The 19673-nt window shown below is 60.2% G+C and overlaps 1 protein-coding gene across 16 annotated transcripts in view; it reads left to right on the top strand.

The window, feature by feature from the left end:
• Positions 1–12376, top strand: part of MYO18A (myosin XVIIIA) — a 135481-nt gene extending 123105 nt beyond the window's left edge. For 13 of the 16 annotated variants that reach the window (XM_050929239.1, XM_050929240.1, XM_050929241.1 and 10 more), the window contains 3 exons: positions 1145–1267; positions 2529–3928; positions 10894–10986. In XM_050929239.1, the coding sequence (XP_050785196.1) occupies positions 1145–1267; positions 2529–3924 (1519 nt within the window). In that variant the 3' untranslated portion in view covers positions 3925–3928; positions 10894–10986. Of the gene's footprint in view, positions 1–1144; positions 1268–2528; positions 3929–10893 lie in introns of all 16 variants that reach the window. The other 3 variants (XM_050929253.1, XM_050929252.1, XM_050929254.1) reach the window with 1 other exon arrangement.
• The last annotated feature ends 7297 nt before the right edge of the window (positions 12377–19673 follow it).

Here is a 19673-nt window from a genome sequence, read left to right on the forward strand (position 1 = left end):
TGCGCCAGGCCCTGACCATCCCACCATGAAAACAGAACGGGACCTCAGCCAGCATCTGACGCAGCTCTGAGGCGGGCAGAGGCAGCACTTGCTCATGGGTGGGGCACAGGAGAGGGAGCCAGGACTCCTGAGTGCTGTTCATCCCTCTGTCACCCACTCAGTCCCTGTCTGGGCGCTGCCCCACGCCACAAGAAGTGGGCCTGGCGCCGGGAGACTTGCGGCGTTGGTGCCGTTGTGGGTGTGTTTCCAACGTGGGCAGGGCAGATCCACAGCCCATTGGAGCTCTCTGAAGTCGATGAAAACATTTCCCCAGCCATGCAGAAGCATCGTGGCAGCTCGGGCTGTGCCTGGCCGGCAGGGGAAGTGAATGTGGAGCCCCCGCTGCCTAGGTCTGGGGATGCTGCTGCAGTGGTGTGGGAGAAAGGGGCAGTCCCTGAGAGCCAGGCCCCATGCCTAGGGCATTTGTCCTGGCGCCCCAGCAGAGGGCGTGCTCTCGAGTTGGGGGGTAAATCCCCAATGTACCCTGAAGCCGGGCCCTGGTTCTCACCATTCATGGCACATGACATTGTTCCCTACACGCACAGGCTTGTCCTTACAACGTAGCCGCAGAACCTGTTGAAGGGAGCCGAGCCGGCCCCGCCTGGCTTGCGTCACTGAGTAGCACAGCACAAGTGTGGCCAGGGAGGAGTGTGGCTTGCACTGCCCACTCGTGGCCAGCTCGCAGCCAGGCTGGAGGTGTGGGAGATGGGCTTTGCCAGGAGTGATTCAATCGACTCGTGGTCCGAGGCAGGATCCCTGCCCCAAGAGGTAGCTGCACGTTTGCCAAGTCCTGCCCTCCTGCCCCACTTCGAGGGATTGGGAGCCCAGTGAGAAGTTTGCCCCTTCCCCTTCCAGGCTGAGGCGGGAACGTTCTTCTGGGGGCGCGAAGGGCTGCAGGGCAGAGGCTGTCCGGGCAATGGGATGGGACTCTGGGGGCCTGCCAGCGGGAGGCTGTGAGATGCCAGGTGAGCCTGCGTTGCAGTGTGTCCTGGTGCGTTGGGCAGCACACTCAGACCCCGCTTGGCAGGAGCACGTAGCTGCATGGGGAGCCAGGCTGCCTGCCTCAGGCGCTAATCTCTCCCACCCGGATCTCTCCCTCTGGCAGTGAGGGGGACTCAGACGTGGACTCGGAGCTGGAGGACCGGGTGGATGGAGTGAAATCATGGCTCTCCAGGAACAAAGGCTCCTCCAAAGCAGTCTCTGATGATGGCAGCTGGAAGAGTTCCAGGTCAGTGTGGGGTCGGCGTCCCCGGGGAAACAGCCACTTGCCATCACTTCTCCCCATAGCAACGGGCGGGGGCTGTCACCCAGGCAGCTCTCACGGCGCCTCCCTTCCAGGGACCCCGGCTCAGCAGCCCCGTGGGGGAGGGAGCTGGTCTCCATCACTCAAGCAGGAGACAGAGCTGTCGCTTGCCAGGCAGAGCCCCGCACAAGAGGGGCGGGGTCGAGCTGCACTGCCGTTGGGCTCAGCCTGGCCTGTTCCGGAGCAGCTGTGCCATCCAGAAGGGTGCACCCCAGCAGCCAAGCACAGACCACTCCCTGCCACGTGCTGCCCGCAGAGAACAGTGGCCCGTCGGGGCTGGGCCTGCAGTGATGGCTCCCACAGCTGGCCAGGAGCCGTGGGTTCCGGGCCAGGGGCCGGTGGCTGGCGTGATGCTGGAGGGCAGAGCAGTAGAAGTATCCAGCTTCTCCTGCTTTGTACCCCTGAGAGGCCAAGCCCCGGGGCCCCACGGAGAGTGCGTATTGATCTCTGGATAGAGCACTCATTGCTATGGCAACTAAGCGCACTGAATTTCAAAAATACAAATTGGAAGGTACCAAAGACGTCTGAGCTGGAAGTGCTGGAGCCACAACCGAGCCCCCGGCTCCCACTGCTCTGCCCCTTGGTTCACTCAGCAGGTGGGATTGCTGTGAGCAGGGCCTTGGCCGTGGCTTTTCCCTGTGCCTCGGGAGCATCCGCGGGGCTGGGCGGGCCTGGCACCCCTCGCCTCGAGTGGTACCGGGGCCAGGAGAAAGGAGATTGGAGCAGCCTCTCCTGGGGAAAGAGCTGCCTGCTGAGTACAGATTGCTTTTATACCAAACCAATTTCCTGCTATGGATTCAGGGATCCCAGGGGCTTCTCCTCCCTCCACAGAGCCAAGGCTCTTTCTCTTAGTTGGTTTAATTTCTTCAGTAGTGCAGATGTAGAGTGTTTCGTGTTGGGGATAATTCCACCTTCTTGGCAGCTGGCTATCAAAGACAGCGGCTCCAGGTAGCTGACAATGAAATAATTGAATGAAACATTTGAAAGGGGGATGAAAGTGATGGGATAGAACAATTCCCTCATTTGCATGACATTTCCCAGGAAGCTATTTTCCACTGACGCAAATTATGTAGCTGGGTTTGCTCTGCTGCCTCCCTCTCTCCTGTGCCCAGTGTGTCTCTCTGACCTCACCTGCTATTTCTCTCCCCTCTCCCTCCCCATTTGCTGCTGTCGGCTGGTCACTCAGGCCGGCCCTGAACTCGGCCCCCAAGGAGGGGAAGGAAGGTAGAGAGCCCAAGGAGGTCGAGGAGCGCCCGGTCTCTGTCACAAGCTCCCTGAGCTACAGGAAGCGGCTTAACCTGAAGGACTCTATTGGTGGCCAGGGGGACTCGGAGACACTTTTCTCCACCCTGAGCGAGCGGCCGGCCTCCCCGGAAAGGTCTTTCCGCAAGGCCAAGCGCAGCTCGGCAGCCAGCAGCCAGGAGGAGACCGGCTCTGTCAGCTCATGGAGGAAGTCCCTGGGCAGCGAGGACCCTGATGACAGGGGCTCCGTCATCTCACAAGCCTTCTCAGAGGCCAGCAGCAGAGCCCGAAAGGGGCTGGAGAAGAGGTGGTCTGTCACTTCGGCTGACTTTGATCAGGCCTCTGCCCTGTCTGCCCCGGCCAGCCGGGCTGCCTCCTCCCGGCACGGGCTGGAGGCTGACGAGGCCGACGCCAGGTCTACACTGAGCTTCACGCTTTCAAGCCCGGGCAGCTTGCGGCGCAGCACATCCCGGCTCAGCGAGCCGCTGGCTGGCGTCTCCGGCGCCCTCAGCCCCCAGCTGAGCCGCCGGGCAGAGCTGGGGCTGGAGACCTCGACCCTGGGCAGCCGGGTTGACTCCCGGCTCTGCCGGAGCAGGAGCCGGCTGGAGGAGTTGGATGACGTGTCTAGTGTGGCTTTGAGCGACACCCGCTCCCTGTACAGCCAGCACTCGCTCGGGCGCAGCTTCTCCGTGCCCCCTCGGCCCAGGACCTCCGCCTCCGACAAGATGCAGCTGGAGGACTCGGACATCCGGCCCGTCAGCCACTGCTCCTACCTGGACCCTGACCTGGAGGCTGCCATCAACGAGGTCCTCAACTACAAGCCCATCAAGTTCAAGCGCTCCAGCTTGGATCCGGACCCCGACCCGGACTCGGAGGAGGACAAGAGGAGCGTGCGGAGCGCCAGGAGCGCTGCACGACCGGAGAGCTCGGAGCGCTCCTTCAGCAACCTGCGCCGCTCCGCCTCAGCCTTGGACTGCTCCCGGCCGCGCAGCAGCAGGGGCCCGAGGAGCAGCAGCAGCAGCTCCGAAGAGGACTCTTCAGAGGAGAAGCGCAAGAAGAGCGCCAGGAAACACGCCAAGAAGAAGGCCAAGAAGAAGTCCAAGAAGAAGCAACTGCCTTTGGATTCGGAGTCCTCCTCGGACTCCTCGTCCAGCTCCTACCACAGCAGCTCCAGCGTCAAGAAGGGCCCCAAGAAGAGCCCAGCCTCCGAAGGGGAGGGAGCTACGGAGGGGAGGGACGCGGAGAAATCAAGCAAGCGCCTGAAGGAGGAGGAGAAGCAGCGAAAGAAGCAGGTGGACAGCCTGATGATGAAATACCTCTACCGGCCCGAGAGCGACTAAGGCAGTAGGTGCTGAGTGGTGTGCAGTGCAGCATGCCAGCATGCCTGGGTGCCACTAACCCCCCTCACCCTGCACTCCTTGCTGCCCCTAACCCTTCACCCCAGCCCGGCCAGGCAGCATGTCTCCAGCTCGGGGAATGCCTCTGAACTCTCTGCCCCGCCCCTCCAGCTGCCCAGCCACTCTGTGGGATAGAGCCCAGCTAAGCTGGCTACTCCAGATAAATCAATCACTCTGGGAAACCCTAATGGCCTTGGGCAGGAGGGATCAGCTGCTGATTTACCATGGGGAGGGGGGGCTGTAATCCCGCCAGCCTGGCACTGCTCAGTGAGGGATGTGCCAGTAGGCATTGGGGCTCACCGCAGTGCAGACGCTGGCAAAGCACTCTTGGGTTTGTAGGCCCTGAATTACTAACCCTGCCAGGGCTGAGCCTGGCGTGGGCCCCCTCCTCCCCACTGCTGCATTGAAGCTGCCTATGTTCAGCATGAGGCCACATCACTGCTGGGGGGATTGGCCGGTGCTGCCGCTTGGCAGTGACCAGCCCGTTTGGAAACCTGCTGGAGAAGGACGCAGCTCCAGCTGCTACAGCGTAGGGCTCAACCCCATGTAACTTGCTGTGGGGTGAGGTGTGGGGCCTGCCTTTAGCTTTCGCACACTCCTGTGACAATGCAACCCAGGCAAAGACAGCAGGAGCGCAGAGCGCTGGCAATAGCCACAAAGGGTTTGTCAACGCAGGCGCCTTTTTTCTGCTAGTGTATCCCTTCCAAGGATTAGCGGCTGGCGCGCGCAGGACACTGAGAAGCACTAATCCCTCCCGGCCTTTCAGAAACTGTTAAGTATGCGGCTATATTTATTTCTGCAGAAATTAATGGGTCACAGTGCATTGCAGGATCCCCCGCTCCCAGTTCAGACCGGGGATTAGTTACTGCGGGAAAGAGGAGCATCAGTCTGTATTTAAAAAGGCCCTAACAAGGAGCATGTGCTGCCAGAATAAACCGGCCGTGGCATGAACAGCTCCCACACCCCACTGCTGCACAGCCTCTGCATTCTCAGGGGCAAACTTTAAAAGGCCATGGAAATCATCAGATGTCATCACGCCCTGCCCTCTTGCTCTCTCCCTGCTGGCCTGTCGGAAGCCCTGAGCACACTGGCTGCTTCTGGGGTGCTTTAACTCTGAGCCAGCAGCACCCACGCTGGCCCCAGCTGAGGGATCCTTGGCACCCTTAGAGATGAGGCAGCTGGACACAGAGCCAGTGGTTCTCTCAAGCTCCCACACTGACTGTGCTGTGTAATGTCATGCACTGCGCCTCCACCACGTGGTGAGAGACAAGACTGCTTGTTACCAAGATGGGACAGTGCAGGCTTCCCAGAGTTCAGGGGTGTTCAGCTCAAGGGTGCTGGTTCAGAGCCATCTCTGCGTAAAGCAGAACCAGCTACAGCTACCATCTGCTCCGATATGGAGAGTGGCCAGCAGAAACTACGCATCCCAGCATGCAGTGCTGCTCCAATCAAGCTGGTGCCTGTCATCTCAGCTCTGTAAGGAGGAGGTGGCTCCGCCGGCTGGTTCCCAGCCCCCTTGGGCTGCCCTGTATCGGAGTCCCCTTTTGCAGACTCTTTCCCCCACTTTTGGGATTCCAGGCAGAGTGGTTTACTGAGGGGTGATTTGAGACTCCCCTTGGCCCACTGTGGGCCAGGGGTGCTCGCCATGTGATTGCTGCTGCTGAGTTTCCATCTGAGCCGGGGATATTACTCGTGCACACCGATGGGGTTGTCCTCCCTCCCAGCACCCTGGACGATGGGCTAGATTGTGCGGGGACTGTGAGCTTGCGAAGGGTGGGGACGAGGACCGGAAGCCTACAGCAGAATGGCATGCGCATGCAGGGAGTCCCCTGCACAGGCTGGAGTTACTGACACGCCCGTTTTTGTGTGTTGTGCAGGGGGGTGGGAGCAGCCGTGTGTGACTGCAGCTTAGTGAGTGGCACTGATCCTGTGCCAGAGGCACTCCAAGGGCGAGGTGGGGTGAGAGTTGCTGGGCTCCAGGCCCTGCCCTGGAAATGGAAAACTTTACGTGAATTCCTCCTGCTGGGGATGGGGCCATGTGATTCTCCCCAGACGTCCCATGAGCAAAGCCGGTGTGGTGCTGCGCACAGAAAGCAAGCAGTGCCATAGGGTCCTGGGCATTCCCTGAGGGCTAGAGGTCGTCGCCCTCCTCTGTGTAGCCCCCCAATGCCATCCCCATGCCCTGACCGCTCTGGGATTTATGGGGCAGCTAGTTACCTAGAAATAGAGCCCCCCCCCCGCACAGGTATATATGGCATGGTGTAGGAGTAGGGCACTGCTCTGAGCTGGGGCAGTCAGGCTCTGGCTGACTGTGGCTGGGCTCCCTGGAGGAACCAGGGCCTTGTTCTGTAGCTCTGGTCACTTTTTGGTTCTTTCTTAAGCAGGCAGTTGTGTGGGAGATGAGGAGGGATGAGCTGGAAGCGGCTGGGCATGGGGAGTGCCGAATGGTCCCAGGATCATGCCCCAGGAACCCACGGGGGACAGCACTCGGGGGTGGGTTAGAGACCTGCAGGAGAGGCCAGTCAGGAACAGCAGCTCTGAGAAGGCAGTGCAGAGAGGGGGAAGGGAAGCGACTGTGGTCAGGGCCTGGTTTTTTTCTAGCAGGAATTTATTTGTGTATTAAATTGTTTCCGACAGCTTTGAATGGAGAATTATCTGAGAAGGAAAGCAGCTTTTTAAACAATTCTTTTAAAGTGTTCAATTGCTGGAACAATCCCCTGCAGCTGGGGCTGCCACGCTGCTTGTTTGTAACGTGTGTGACGCCAGAGCTGCCATAACAGCAATGGAGCCGGCGGTTCCCAGAGTGGGGGCCGTTTCCCTTGTCTGGCCAAGGCTGCGCTCAGAGGCGATGCAAGCAGGGGAAGGCGCAGGCTGGTGGAGGTGAGGGGAAGGGCTGTGAACACTAGATGACTGGTGAGCAGCACAGATTAACAGGCAGTGACAGATAATGTAGCCTCACACCTTCCTGTTGCTGCTCCTTGAATAAAGGTGAAATCCACTTGTGAGCTCCCCCAGGCCACCTGGACTGGGTGGCTGTGCTGGACTCCTGGAGCTGGGCGAATAGGCCAGGAAGTGTCTGTAGATGTTGGATGGGAATGTGAAGTTGGATTTGTCGGCGCGCTCGCCCCGCAGACCCTCCAGCAGATGAGTTTCTCTAGCACAGACGCTCACCGGAAGCAAATTTCAAGTGTGAATATTTGCTGATGGCAAAGTCCTTATTTAAAATTTGCGCTGTTGCTTAGTAACAGTTATCCAATCAGGAAACTGAAACTGTTGCACATGACCTAAGTAACTGCCTACCCAGCGCAAAGTGCAAAATTCAAATAGTGAATTTTCTCATTTGTAATTTCTTTTCACAGGGAAAAAATAGGCACAAAACTTTAAATAATGAACAAATTCTGCAATTTCACAGTCTTCTCGCAAACGCTTCCTGAGCAGATAGAGGTGCAATTCAACAAATGCCTGATTTGTTGCAGATTACTTGCTTAGCTCTGCTAACTCCAGGGGAGAGTAAATCTCTCCAAATGGTCTGAAAATGTCTTAAAAATAATAAAAAAGAATCATGAGCCCTCGTAAAGAAAGCTGCCAGGTTGACAGTCTGCTGTGGCAGAGGCGGTCCTGGGGGAATGCAGCCTCCATATAAATGCACAGCTCTGCCAATTATCCAGAGCTGAATGCTAGTACTTTACCCACCCCCACCCCCACCCCACACACAACCAGCTTTTGGGAACAACAGAAACTTGGAAAGTCTCCTCCTTGCCCCTGCATTCCAATGGGAGTGGCCATCCCTGTCCAGCAGAAGGCCCAGCTGGAGCCAGGAACTCCTGCTGCTGATCTGCTGGGTGTTCTTGGGCAGTTCATGGATTCCCTGGCCAGAAGGGAGCGCTGTGATCATGTAGTCTGACCTGCCCCAACGAGATTCCTAAGGCAGAGCCGCAAGAAAAACATCCAGTCGGGATTTTAAAATGGTCAGGAATAGAGAATTCTTCCTCCCCACCCCCAGCCCTGCTCCACCCCTGGGTAGATTGTCCTAGTGGTTAATTCCTCTCACCGGTACAAATTTATGCCTTACTGCCAGTTTTTGTTTAGCTTCAAGTTCCAGCCACTGGACCCTGTTAGACCTGCCTCTGCTCGGTTTAACAGCCCAGTATCAAATGTTTGTTCCCCGTGTAGGCACCTGTAGATTAAACAAGTCACCCATGTCCAGCTACATAGACTGAGCTCCTCTCAGCATTCTAAGGCAGGATTTCTAATCCTTCCATCATTCCTGCGCTTCTTCTCTGAACCTTCTCCCGTTTATCAACATCCTTCTGGAATTGCAGGCCCCAGAACTGGCCACGGGAGTCCAGTAAAACAACCTCTTTGCTCCTACTAGAGAGTCCCCTCTTCATATATCCAAGGGTCGCATTAGCTGTTTTGGCCACAACCAGCGGATTCTCCATCACAGCCCCTATTGTCCTTTTCCGAGTCCCCCATCCTGTAAATATGGCCTGCCACCTTTGCTGCTAGGTGTATTCATTTACAGTTAGAGTACAGCCCATTATCTGCGTGCACCCAGCTTACCAGGTGAGCCACATTGCTCTGAATCAGTGACCTGGCCTCCTCATTACACTCCTCCAATTTTTGTGTCATCTTCAAACTTTATCAGTGATGATTTTATGTTCTCTATTGATAAAAATGTTAAACAGCACAGGCCTAAAACTGATCCCAACAGGACCCCACTAAAAACTCACCCGCTCGATGACGATTCCCCATTTCAAATTGTAGTTCGAGGCCTGTCAGGTAGCCAGCTTTTAATCTATGTAACCTGTGCCATCTTAATTTGATAGCTTTCTAGTGCAGTACCAAACTAAACACCTTAGAGAATCTACGTATATGATGTCAACACTATGACCTTTATCAGCCAAGCTTGTACGCTGTCAGAAAGAGAGATCCAATTAGTTTGAGTAGGCCTATTTTCCATATAATTAATTATATTACCCTCCTTGAATTCTTCATTAATCAAGTCCTGTGTCAGGGGCTCCATTACCTTGCCTGGGATCGATGTCAGGTTGACAGGCCTATAATGACCCTGGTCATCTCATTTACTCTTTTAAAAAATTGCTTTCTTCCATTTTCTGGACACTTTCCCCAGTGCTCCAGGACTTTCTGAAAATCCAAAACGCAGCAAGCTCCTCAGCCAGCTCTTCTAGAGCTCTTGGCTGCAAGTCCATTCCCCCCTTTCTGCCCGTTTCCCAATCTATAAAACGGGCTCCTGTCTCAGAGCAGGGTCTGGGTAGCCCCTGATATGGCACTAGTGGTATCTCGGTCCTGTGCGGAGTACTGGAGGAGAGATGGCAGTGCCAGCGGTGCAAGATCCCTGGGCATATTTGCTATTGTCTCTGTAGGATGCTCACAGGGACATGTGATGGCAGCACTGCTCAGCCATTCCCGGGCCCAAGGCAGGGCTGCTGGTGCTGTTCCGAGGTGGGTCCCAGTGCCCAGTAAATGTTGGGGTGCAGTAGTAAGGCTTGGTCTCCCTGGAGTCCCTTTGATCTGAGGTCTAAAGCCCTTTGCAAATGTTAGCTACTCCTCACCCCATGGCTGGTACCCCTGAGTGCAGCTGGGAAACTGAGGCAGAGACCAATCCCAAGAGCCTGTGCTTGGACCGCTAAAGGACAGCCCATCTCCTAAGGTGGGGGTTCTCCAGGGCTGGGGGCAGGGTGTGCCAGTGGGCTCTCCCCACAATGGACATGCCACCTCGCTATCTCACTCATCGGGGCACCGTCCCACTCGGCTCTCCCGGCTGGTTGACTGCAGTGCCTGGGGGCCCACGCTCGGGTGGGAGAAGGGGGCACTAGGAGATGGCGGTGCAGAAGGCTGCGTACAGGAGCAGAGCTGCGCCAGGGAGTTCAGATGCCTGCGAACTCGGTTGGCCATCAGCACAGGATAATAGCGCACTGAGCCGGGAGACACACACTGACCCGCCCAACCCTCTGCTGCCAGAGGGCCCTTTCCTCTCTGGGGATGGACCCATGCTGCGTCACACAGCCCCCACACCCAACACCCTCCAACTCCCTATGCTCAGCCTCCCCTAGACCCGCTATGCTGACCCCCACAGCCCCACCACTGCCCAGTGCCCTGCACACCCATCCCTACCCAGCACCCACAGTCCCACCAATGCCCAGCACCCCACACAGACCCCCCAGTGCCCCCTCCCCCTCACAGCCCAGCACCTCCCCACAGAGACCCATGCCCTGCCCCCTAGCCACACTCACCAGCCCTACTGAGCCGTCACAGAGCAGGGATCCCCCTCCCAGCACAGTCCTAGGGGGCAGAAGAGCTGAAGTTTGGGAGCACAGAGTGGTGACATCCCCCGGGCCCCTACTCAGCCCTACCTACCTGGTGCTGGGGCCCGCAGTGGAGAGGAGGCATTTCCCTGCAGGCGCGGTGCGTGGCAGCCACCGACTTCCCCAGCCCACCACTTCTGCAGAGCGAGTCCTGCGGCTTGCCTGGATGATTTAAAATGTCCCGGGGCGCCCAGCCACGGCTACTGCAGCAGCAGTGGCAGCTGGGGCCCCCAGGACCTTTTAAGTCACCCGGACCCCTGGGCAATCGCCCCCTTTGTCCCCCTCTGCTGGCAGGCCTGCCTGCATGGGGGGTGAGTGGGGGGGATAAGATAAGAGCCTTCATGTGCCTGCGGAGACTGGCCTCCACCCCACCAACCCACTTTCCCACAGCATGGCCAGGCAGCCTCCCTGCTGCCCACGCTGAGGTTTGGGGGGTTGGATCTGAGCCCTGGGGTGGGCGTGGGAGGGAGCCCAGCCCCATGGGGGGTGCACTGCTGCCCAAGGCTGGGTCTGACCTGCGTCTCCTGAGGTGATGTCTGCTCTTCCCTGGCTGTTTGCTAACTGCCTTGTTCCCTGTGTGCAGCCCCCCAGGCTACCGCCGAGCGTTCGCCTGCGACAAATCAGAGGAGGAGCGAGCCCCTTTGGAAAGCATGCCCAGGTCCAGGTACTCCTCCAGGGGCTACCTGAGTGACAGCGACCCAGAGAGCAAGCCAGCAGAGACCTCAGCATAGCCCTGGGAGGCTGCCTGGAGGGACGCATTTTCCACAGCCTCAGAAATACTCTGCTCGTATATCCGTGAGCCAGCCCATGCCAGACCTCGGCGACCCTCTGACTGGCCTCCAGAGAGCTCCTGGTGGCCCCTCGACAAGCGCCTTGCCTGGGAAATGCTGCGTCTACAGATTGTCTTGTGTGCACCCAGTGTTTCCTGCATGGTGGAAAATGTTAATCTAAAGTCCTCTTCTCCGACCCCTCCCTCAGAGCGAACGCAGGCCTGTCTGCGTGGGCGAAGCACCAGCCAGGCTGGCCGGCAGCGGCTGCAGTCCCCTAGGATGGGATGAGCTGGCACCTCCAGACTGGACTGTGCATTGTGGGACTGTTCAGTGTTCTTTCCCCGAGGTCCTGCCAGCTTGCCACCCTGCCCCCCAGTGCGACCCCCATGCTGCTCCAGCCTGGGCACTGCTCCATTCTCAGTGGAGGGGAAGCTGAGCTGGTCTTCAGGGGCTTTTTTCCTCCTCAGTGCCTGCTGTCTTTTTATGTTATAACTCAACCCCCCTCCCCAGCCCGTGTGTGTCCGGCACTGACGGGAGCGGCCCTGGCAGCCCCCGTTTCCACCGTCACTCTTTCCCGTTCAGCTGAGCCAAAGGGGACGCTTTCTTACCTGGCTTAAAAACCAAGCGAAGAATGAAGCTGGTTTCCCAGGGAACTGTGTGTGACAGCACAGTCCAGGCACGCTTGGGTGTTCATCTTGCACACTCATGCTCACTCTGCTGCTGCATGTGGGGTTTCGTTGCACATGGTTTTCTCTTTCCCAGGCATGGCAATTGATTTTGGGTCATTTCTTTTTCCAGGGGCTGGTGCCTAGCACAGTTTTGTTTAAAGTATCCTTGAAATAAGATGTACCCCTGCCCCTGTCCACACGCATGTGCCCACGCACGCGCACGGTGTCTGGAGAGTATACGTGGGCAGGCGCTGCACAGCACATGCACATTCATTCACACCTGCCCTGTCTGTGGAGCCTGTGGGCAGGAGCTCCACAGCACCCCTCTGATCACAAGGGGCTGGAGGTCCAGAATAACTGCATCTGCTCAGCTGGGAGTGTGCCAGGGCTCGTCTCCGCAGCTGCCCCCCTTACTGACTCCACTGCCCTCGTCAATGCCAAGGAAGCAGCTTATCTCCCTCCAGGACTCAGTCCCCAGAGCCAGCCACGGGTACGGTCATCTCTGCTAACTTCTCAGCGGCTGGACTGGACACTGGAGCTGCCCAGCCCTGCCTGTCTGGTTTGCACTAGTTTGGCTGTGCGTCTTTTCCTATCCGTTTAAATATTAAATGTCATTTATGGCTGGTGACGCCGCTTCCTCCCCTCGGGTTATTTGTTGCAACAGGATTGCTGCTGCCAGCAGGGGGAAGGGAGGCGAGGTGGGTGCTGGGTGCGGGGGCAGCACTCGGACAGGAAGTGTTGGTTTTCCTGCGGGGCAGCCGTGCGAAAGCTGCGTGGTGCGTGGCGCCTGTGGGGGCGAAGCATCTGGGGAGGGGGGGGGTGCAGTGATTTGAGTTAACCCAGCGTGGCAGCAGTGCATCTTCCCCCCTACGCCTGTAATAGAATGCGATGTTCATGAACCAACCTCTGGGCTGTCATCCTGTGTGATGGCTCCGCACTCCCTCCCATGCACCCCCAGGCAGCGTCACAGCCTGGTCCTGGGCTTTCGTTGTGAGGTGAGCCTTGGTTGCGGTGCAGGCTCGTGTCTTCGTTCTCAGGTCACCCAGCAGTCGGATGCTAAGTGCAGGGTCGGGCGTGTTCGCTCCCAGCAGCTAGAGAGGGGGCTGGAGTCCCCCCCGAGCTGGGGCAGAGCCGCTTGGCTGTTAGAGCTCCCTGGGGTGGGCTGGGAGCTGCTGAGGCTGGGGGTGGGTGGCTAGGGGCAGCAGAGGCTCTGGCAGGGCTTTGAGGCCCAGCTGAGCTGTGACTGTCCTGGAGTTTTGCCTCCCACTCACTCCTATTCCCGGAGGCCCTTAGCCCGTCCTGAAGAGCAGCCCCGTGCTGGAGCCCTGCCTCTGTTCGTTCAGGACCTGCCTGGGCCACCCCAACCCCTACGGGTGCTAGTGCAGCTGTGCCCTGCTCTGGGCTGGCATCCCCAGCCCGCTGGCTGTCGCTGGGGAGAGGAGCCAGGGCCAGGCTGAGTGGGGCTCACTGTGTTTCAAGTGCCAGGTGCTGCAGGAGAAGAGATGCCCAAGGAATGGGCAGGAAATCTCTGCCACAAATCTCAGCTTGTTTGGAGCAGATGGTGCATGCCAAGCGCTCGAGTGCCGCGGGCTGACCCACCTGGCTGCTGCTGAGCGTAATCAGCCAGAGAAACACGTCCCAGTGTGAGCAGCCCGCGTGGCTCAGCCACCCAGGAGTCGCAGCACTGAAGCCCCAGCCTCTGGCCTGTGCACGAGCCAGGCCCACTTGGCCAGGAGTTCGGCCCCTTAGTCAGGGCCTTGTGCTCCTCTCACCATCACAGCTCTGGTCCTTGCCTGCCTCTCTGCCCCCCTCAGTTCACCTACACAACGGGTCCGTCCCACCCCCGGCTGCACCAGCACCAATTCCCTGCACGGGCGGCCTCACTCCCGTCTATCCCTGCTGATGTGGGAACCAGGCAAACACCCTGCAGAGACAATAGCACTGGGCCAGGCCTGAATGCCCATGTGCCAGGCCCTGCTTTGCCGTGACCCTCCAGTGAGTCCATAATCCCCGTGCTCCTGTTGGGGGCTGGGCGTTTGCAGTGATGCAGCACGAAGAATGCAGGACCCCTGGGGCCTTGCATGACAATGGAAGAGCCCCAGCCGGCAGCATCTCTGCACCGGGGCAAGGCCACCTTTCTCCCTGCATGGGCAGCCCAGCTCTTCCCCCCGGCCCTAGCCCCCTGCTTTGTCTCTGTGCCAGCCGCAGCCGGCCATGCTCCGGTTCCATTTCCTGCCTCCCCTAAGGTAGTGCCTGGTCCTTGCTCTCCCATTGTCTCGCCAAGGGCAGGCCTTGATGGTTCATTCAGCCCACTACGACTTGTCTGCTGCCTCGTGCCTCCTGCCCTAGCCCTAGGAACCGCACCCTTCTCGCCCAGTGGGCAGCAACAAGGGGAGTGAGGAAACCGTTTCTTTTCATGCTGCATTTCCCCTGCTGCGTGTTGTGGTGTCCCTGGGTAGCACCGTTGGTGGATGTCAAGGCCTGTGCAGGCAAACCCTGGCTCTGGCTGGCACCGGCCCCAGCTGGGCTGTGTCCCATGACTCAGGACTGAAAGGTGGTAGAGCGGGGAAGGGAGACATGGGGCTTGGCCTCTGGTCTGTCGGTGGGGGTGAGCCCCTGGAGTGCCAAGGGGGGCTGGTCTGTGCTCACTAGCCGGGGCAGGGCTCATGCCACTGGTTGGAGTCAGTTTGGGCATCTTAAAGGGGTAATTGGCTGAATCCTCCCCAGGAAGACGGCACACAGCACGTTCCCTCCCGGCCGCTCACACGCCTGATTTATGGCTTGGTGCCTTTGCAGAATGCTTGGGAGAAAAAATGTGCTGAATGTTTGCTACGTGACACACGAGAGCTGCTGGCCGAGGGAAGCCAGCTCCACCGCAGGCCCCCTGCCCTCCCAGTGCTTCAGCCAGAAGCATAGCTCCCTCCTGGCCCACAGGGGAATGGGCAGGATAGGGGCATGTGGAGCTGGGGGGAGCAGCCAGGCACATGGCAGAGGGAGGGAGGTGGTGGCTGGGCAGGCCTGGGGTACCCTGAGCTGGGGCAGCCTGCTTGCCCCCAGTGCTGTGCTCCAGGCCAGTTGGCCAGCCCTCACTCACCCCAGCACGGCCGTCCTCCTGGGGCCCTGTGGGGCCCAGAACTCACCCACTGCTCTCCCCTGCCCACCCCTCATCTCCTCCCAGGCACCCACCTGCCCACATCTCATCCCCTCCCGGGCCCCCACTGCCCTGCCGCCCACCCCTGCCCATGTCTCATCCCCTCTCAGGCCCCTGCCTGCCCTGCTGCCCATGGTGATTTTTGCTGATGTCACCTGCTGCTTCCCCCACCCTGTTTCCATCCCCCGTGGGCTCCTGGACACACCCACCTGGGCTCCTCCCGTTAAGGCCCAGCCCAGCTGCATCGCCCTGCCCGGTTCTGCCAGCTCTAGGGGACGGCAGGCAGCCGGTCCTGGCCCCACAGAATAGTGGGAAGCTGGCTCAGGCACTCCCCATGGGTAGCGTGCAGGGTCGGCGTTCCCACCTCCCTGCATGGAGACAGGCTGGCTCCCCCCCCACACAGGCAGGGCCCCGAGACGCCCTTGTCATCAGCACTTGCTGCTGCTGTCGCTTCCCCGATTGCCTCTGCCATGGTGCATTAGTGCAGCTGCCTGCCAAGGGCTTCATTGCTGTCAGCCCGGCGGGAGCGGGATGGTGGTCCTGAGCTGCCTCTGCGTAGCCCGTGCCAGAGTCCGAGCCCATGGGACAGAGCAGGCTGGGCTGGCCAGGACCCCCGGGATTCACCTGCATAGCCGGCATTGCCTTGCCATGGCTCAGAGCCCAGCCCCCAGCACGCTGCCCAGCCCAACCCTCTCACCCCCCAGCACGCTGCCCCCGGCCTGGCCCTGCACTGCCCAGTCCAACCCTCCCACCCCCCAACACACAGCCCCCTGGCCTGGCCTTGTACTGCCCAGACACACACACACCCCCCCCCGCATGCTGCTCCCCAGCCTGGTCCTATACTGCCCAGCCGAACCCTCCCACCCCCGCAACACGCTGCCCTCTGGCCTGGCCCTGTACTGCCCAGACCACCCCCCCCGCATGCTGCCCTCCAGCCTGCCGGCTATGCAGGTGAATCCCGGGGGTCCTGGCCAGCCCAGCCTGCTCTGTCCCATGGGCTCGGACTCTGGCACGGGCTACGCAGAGGCAGCTCAGGACCACCATCCCGCTCCCGCCTGTACTGCCCAGCTCAACCACCCCCCCTCCACCTCCCAGCACACTGCCCTCAGCCTGGCCCTGTACTGCCCAGACCCCTCCTCCCACATGCTGCCCCCCTGGCCTGGTCCTGTACTACCCAGCCCAATTCTCTCACCCGCCAGTGCGCTGCCTCCTGGCCTTGCCCTGCACGGCCTGGCCCTGCACTGCCCATCCCAACCCTGCCACCCCCCAGCACGCTGCCCCCGGCCTGGCCCTGTACTACCCAGACCCCCCCCCTGCATGCTGCCCTCCAGCCTGGTCCTGTACTGCCCAGCTCAACTACCCCCCCTCCACCTCCCAGCACGCTACCCCTGCCTGGCCCTGCACTGTTGGATCTGATCCCACCCGCCCTCTGCCCTGGGCCATGGCCTAGGGTAGCTGAGCCCCCGTGCAATGGGGGTGGGGAGTGGGGCTGGCCCAGTCTGGCTCCCCCTGGCTCCCGGTCTGCTCCACTTTCCGTGTCCCACCCCCAGATCAGGGGCAGGGGTTGTGGCTGCATGTCCCCCCCGGCCCTCCATGGAGGGTGTTTGAATCATTTATAAATCCCAATAAATATGCAGATGAGAAGCAGGGCCCAGGAGCCCTCAGTGGCTGGTGTTAATTATTTTAAGTTATGGTAATTTGGAGGAGCCACTTATTTGCATAATCGCACTCATAATCTCTGCAGCCCGGTGCCCTGGTGTCTGCTGGGTAGTGGAGGCCGGGCCCAGCCTTGGCCCCTTCCCTGAGCATTTCCGCTGGAGGGCCCGTGCAGCCCGCAGCAGCAGGCCCCTGGGGGCCACCAGAGCCTTTGGCTAGGCCGGGAAGGGCACCCACAGGCCACCAGCAGCCCCCCACTGCCGGGTGCAGACGCTCTTCACTTCCTGCCCCCCAGCTCTTGCCCTGCGCTTAGACGGGTCCCAGAGCCCTTGGGGCCCTTCGAGCGGGGAGAGGCAGAGCTCCCTGCCTGCCCCTTCCCCAGGGCCCTGCAGCTGGAGCCCCCTTGCCTGCCAGGGCTCCCCTCATGCCCCGGGGAGATGGGGGGTCACTGCTCCATCCCTCCTATGCTGGCTTTGCTGACCCATCTGTCACCACGCGTGCCCAGTCAGGTGCCAGGCGCACGCCAGCCCCTGCGCCTCCCCCACGCCTTGGCAGGAGATTCACCTTGTTCCACTTTGCTGCTGCTGTGGTTGGCAGCTGGGCATGAAGCTGCTGCCCAGGGCACACCGTGCCCTCTGCCCACAGCAGTAAGGAGTGGGGCCATGCCAGCCCCTCCTCCCAGCCAGGGAGTGCGGAGCCCCACGCCCTGTGCCCCAGAGGGACAGAGCCAGGGAAGGGACTTGCCCAGAGCTGTGCAGACAGACCGACCGAGGCAGAGGAGCCCAGGAGTCCTGTTTCCAGCCCCTTTTCCTTGCACCACGTGCTGTTTGCGAGGCAGGCTGGCCCTGGGGTTGGGGTTGGGGTTGGGGTGCCGGCTGGGGCCAGGGGAGTCCCGGGTTCATCTCCCTTCCCTGCCCCAGACTCCCTGGATGACCCAGGGCCTGTAAGCAGGGGCGGCTCTAAACATTTCGCCTCCCCAAGCACGGCGTCATGCCCCGGGGGGCGCTCTGCCGGTCCCACAGCTCCGGTGGACCTCCCGCAGGCGTGCCTGCAGAGGGTCCGCTGGTCCCGCAGCTTCGGTGGAGCCGCGGGACCAGCGGATCCTCCGCAGGCATGCTGCCGAAGGCATCCTGCCTGCCGCCCTCTTGGCGACTGGCAGAGTGCCCCCCGCGGCAGGCCACCCCAAGCACGAGCTTGGCGTGCTGGGGCCTGGAGCCGCCCCTGGCTGTAAGGGAGGCTCCGTCTATGCTAGGCGCTGGAGGTGAATCCCAGCTCAGCAGGTAGTCCCAGCAGTGCTGGCTGCCTGCACCCAGGGCCAGGGGTACGGACTGGGGCAAGGCAGGTTTGCAAAGGGGCAGCCCAGTCCTTCTGGGGGTTCAGGGTGTTTGGATCACCGCCTGTGCTGCTGCGGCTCTTTGCAGGGGCTGGGGGGAGTGTGTGCACAGGAGCTGGCGGGGGCTCACCCCCAGCTCTACGGGCCTCCTCCCTCACCCTGCCGCTCCCAGACAGGAAAAGGGAGCCGAGAGCCCGTGGGGGCAGCTGGGCTCCCAGGGGGAGCTGCATGGACCCAGAGCCCTGCCCCACCCCCCCATGCTGTCCCCCTTCAGTGGGGGAAGCGATCACTTGCGCCTGGAGCAGGGGAATGTGGCCATCGGCCATGGCAGCCATTAAGTTGACCTAATATAAGGTGACAGGGCTGCAGGGTAGATGTGCCTTCACATGCTGCAGCAGCAGGGCCAGTACGCCCACCGATCGCTAGCCCCTTCCTGCCCCAGGCCTCGGCCCTTTGCTCAGCCCTCCTGACAGCGCAGCAGGACTCGCTCACTGGCTACCGGGCTGCGAGGGGAGCTCTGTGCTGCAGGCTCATTGGTCTGCTCTGGGGCACCCCGAATCCTAATCAGCGAGTGAAGAGCAAATGTGGGGACCTGTGTCACGGAGTGTGGGGGAGTCCAGCCCTGCACCCCTCTTCCTGGGACTCACAGTGACTCTCAGCCAGCCAGTAAAACAGAAGGTTTATTGGACAACAGGAGTGCAGGTTACAGCAGAGCCTGGAGGCCCAACCAGGACCCACCAATCGAGTCCTTCTGGGGGTTCAGGGTGTTTGGATCCCAGCTTAGGATTCCCTGAATTCCAACCACCCAGCCCAAAACCGAAACTAAAACTAACCCCCCTCCAGCCGGCCCCTTCCTTTGTCCCTCCTTTGTCTGACTTCCCGGGCCAAGGTGCTAACCCCCTCCCTCCTGTCTGGCTCAGGTTACAGGCTTAAAGATCCTGTCCCTCACCTAAAGACATGCCCCACACAGACAGCCCCTACTCCATAACATCTCTCCCCCCTTCGAGACTGAACTGAGCGGGGTCACTCTGCCCAGTGACCTGGGGAAGTTCAGGGCCCCCTTTCCGGGACAACGCGTCCGCTATCAGGTTGGCACTTCCCTTCACATGGACCACGTCCATGTCATGGTCCTGCAGGAGCAGGCTCCACCTCAGGAGCTTGGCGTTGGCTCCTTTCATCTGGTGCAGCTAGGTCAGGGGAGAGTGGTCGGTGTACACGGTGAAGTGTCGCCCGAAGAGATATGGCTCCAGTTTCTTAAGGGCCCACACCATGGCCAGGCATTCCTTCTTGATGGCCGCGTAGTTCTGTTCCCGGGGTAGCAACTTCTTGCTCAGGTACACGATGGGGTGTCTCTCCCCCTTTTCATCCTCCTGCATTAACACCGCCCCCAGTCCCGTGTCCGAGGCGTCCGTGAACACCGTAAAGGGTTTGTCAAAATCTGGGTTTGCTAGAACTGGGCCACTAACCAGAGCCTCCTTCAGCGCCCGGAGAGCCTGCTGGCACTGCTCAGTCCAGATCACCTTGTCTGGCTTCCCCTTTTTGCACAGCTCAGTGAGGGGGGCGGCTATGGCGCTATAGTGGGGCACGAACCTTCAATAGTACTCCGCCGTCCCAATAAAGGCCTGGACCTGCTTTTTGGTTTAGGGGACAGGCCAGTCTCTGATCACCTCCACCTTGGCTGGTTCCGGCTTCAGGCAGCCGCTCCCCACCCGATGGCCCAGGTAAGATACTTCAGCCATCCCCACCTTGCAGTTCTCAGCTTTTATGGTTAACCCAGCCTTTCGG

This window comes from Gopherus flavomarginatus, chromosome 19, assembly GCF_025201925.1.
Source record: "Gopherus flavomarginatus isolate rGopFla2 chromosome 19, rGopFla2.mat.asm, whole genome shotgun sequence".
Taxonomy (NCBI): Eukaryota; Metazoa; Chordata; order Testudines; family Testudinidae; genus Gopherus; species Gopherus flavomarginatus.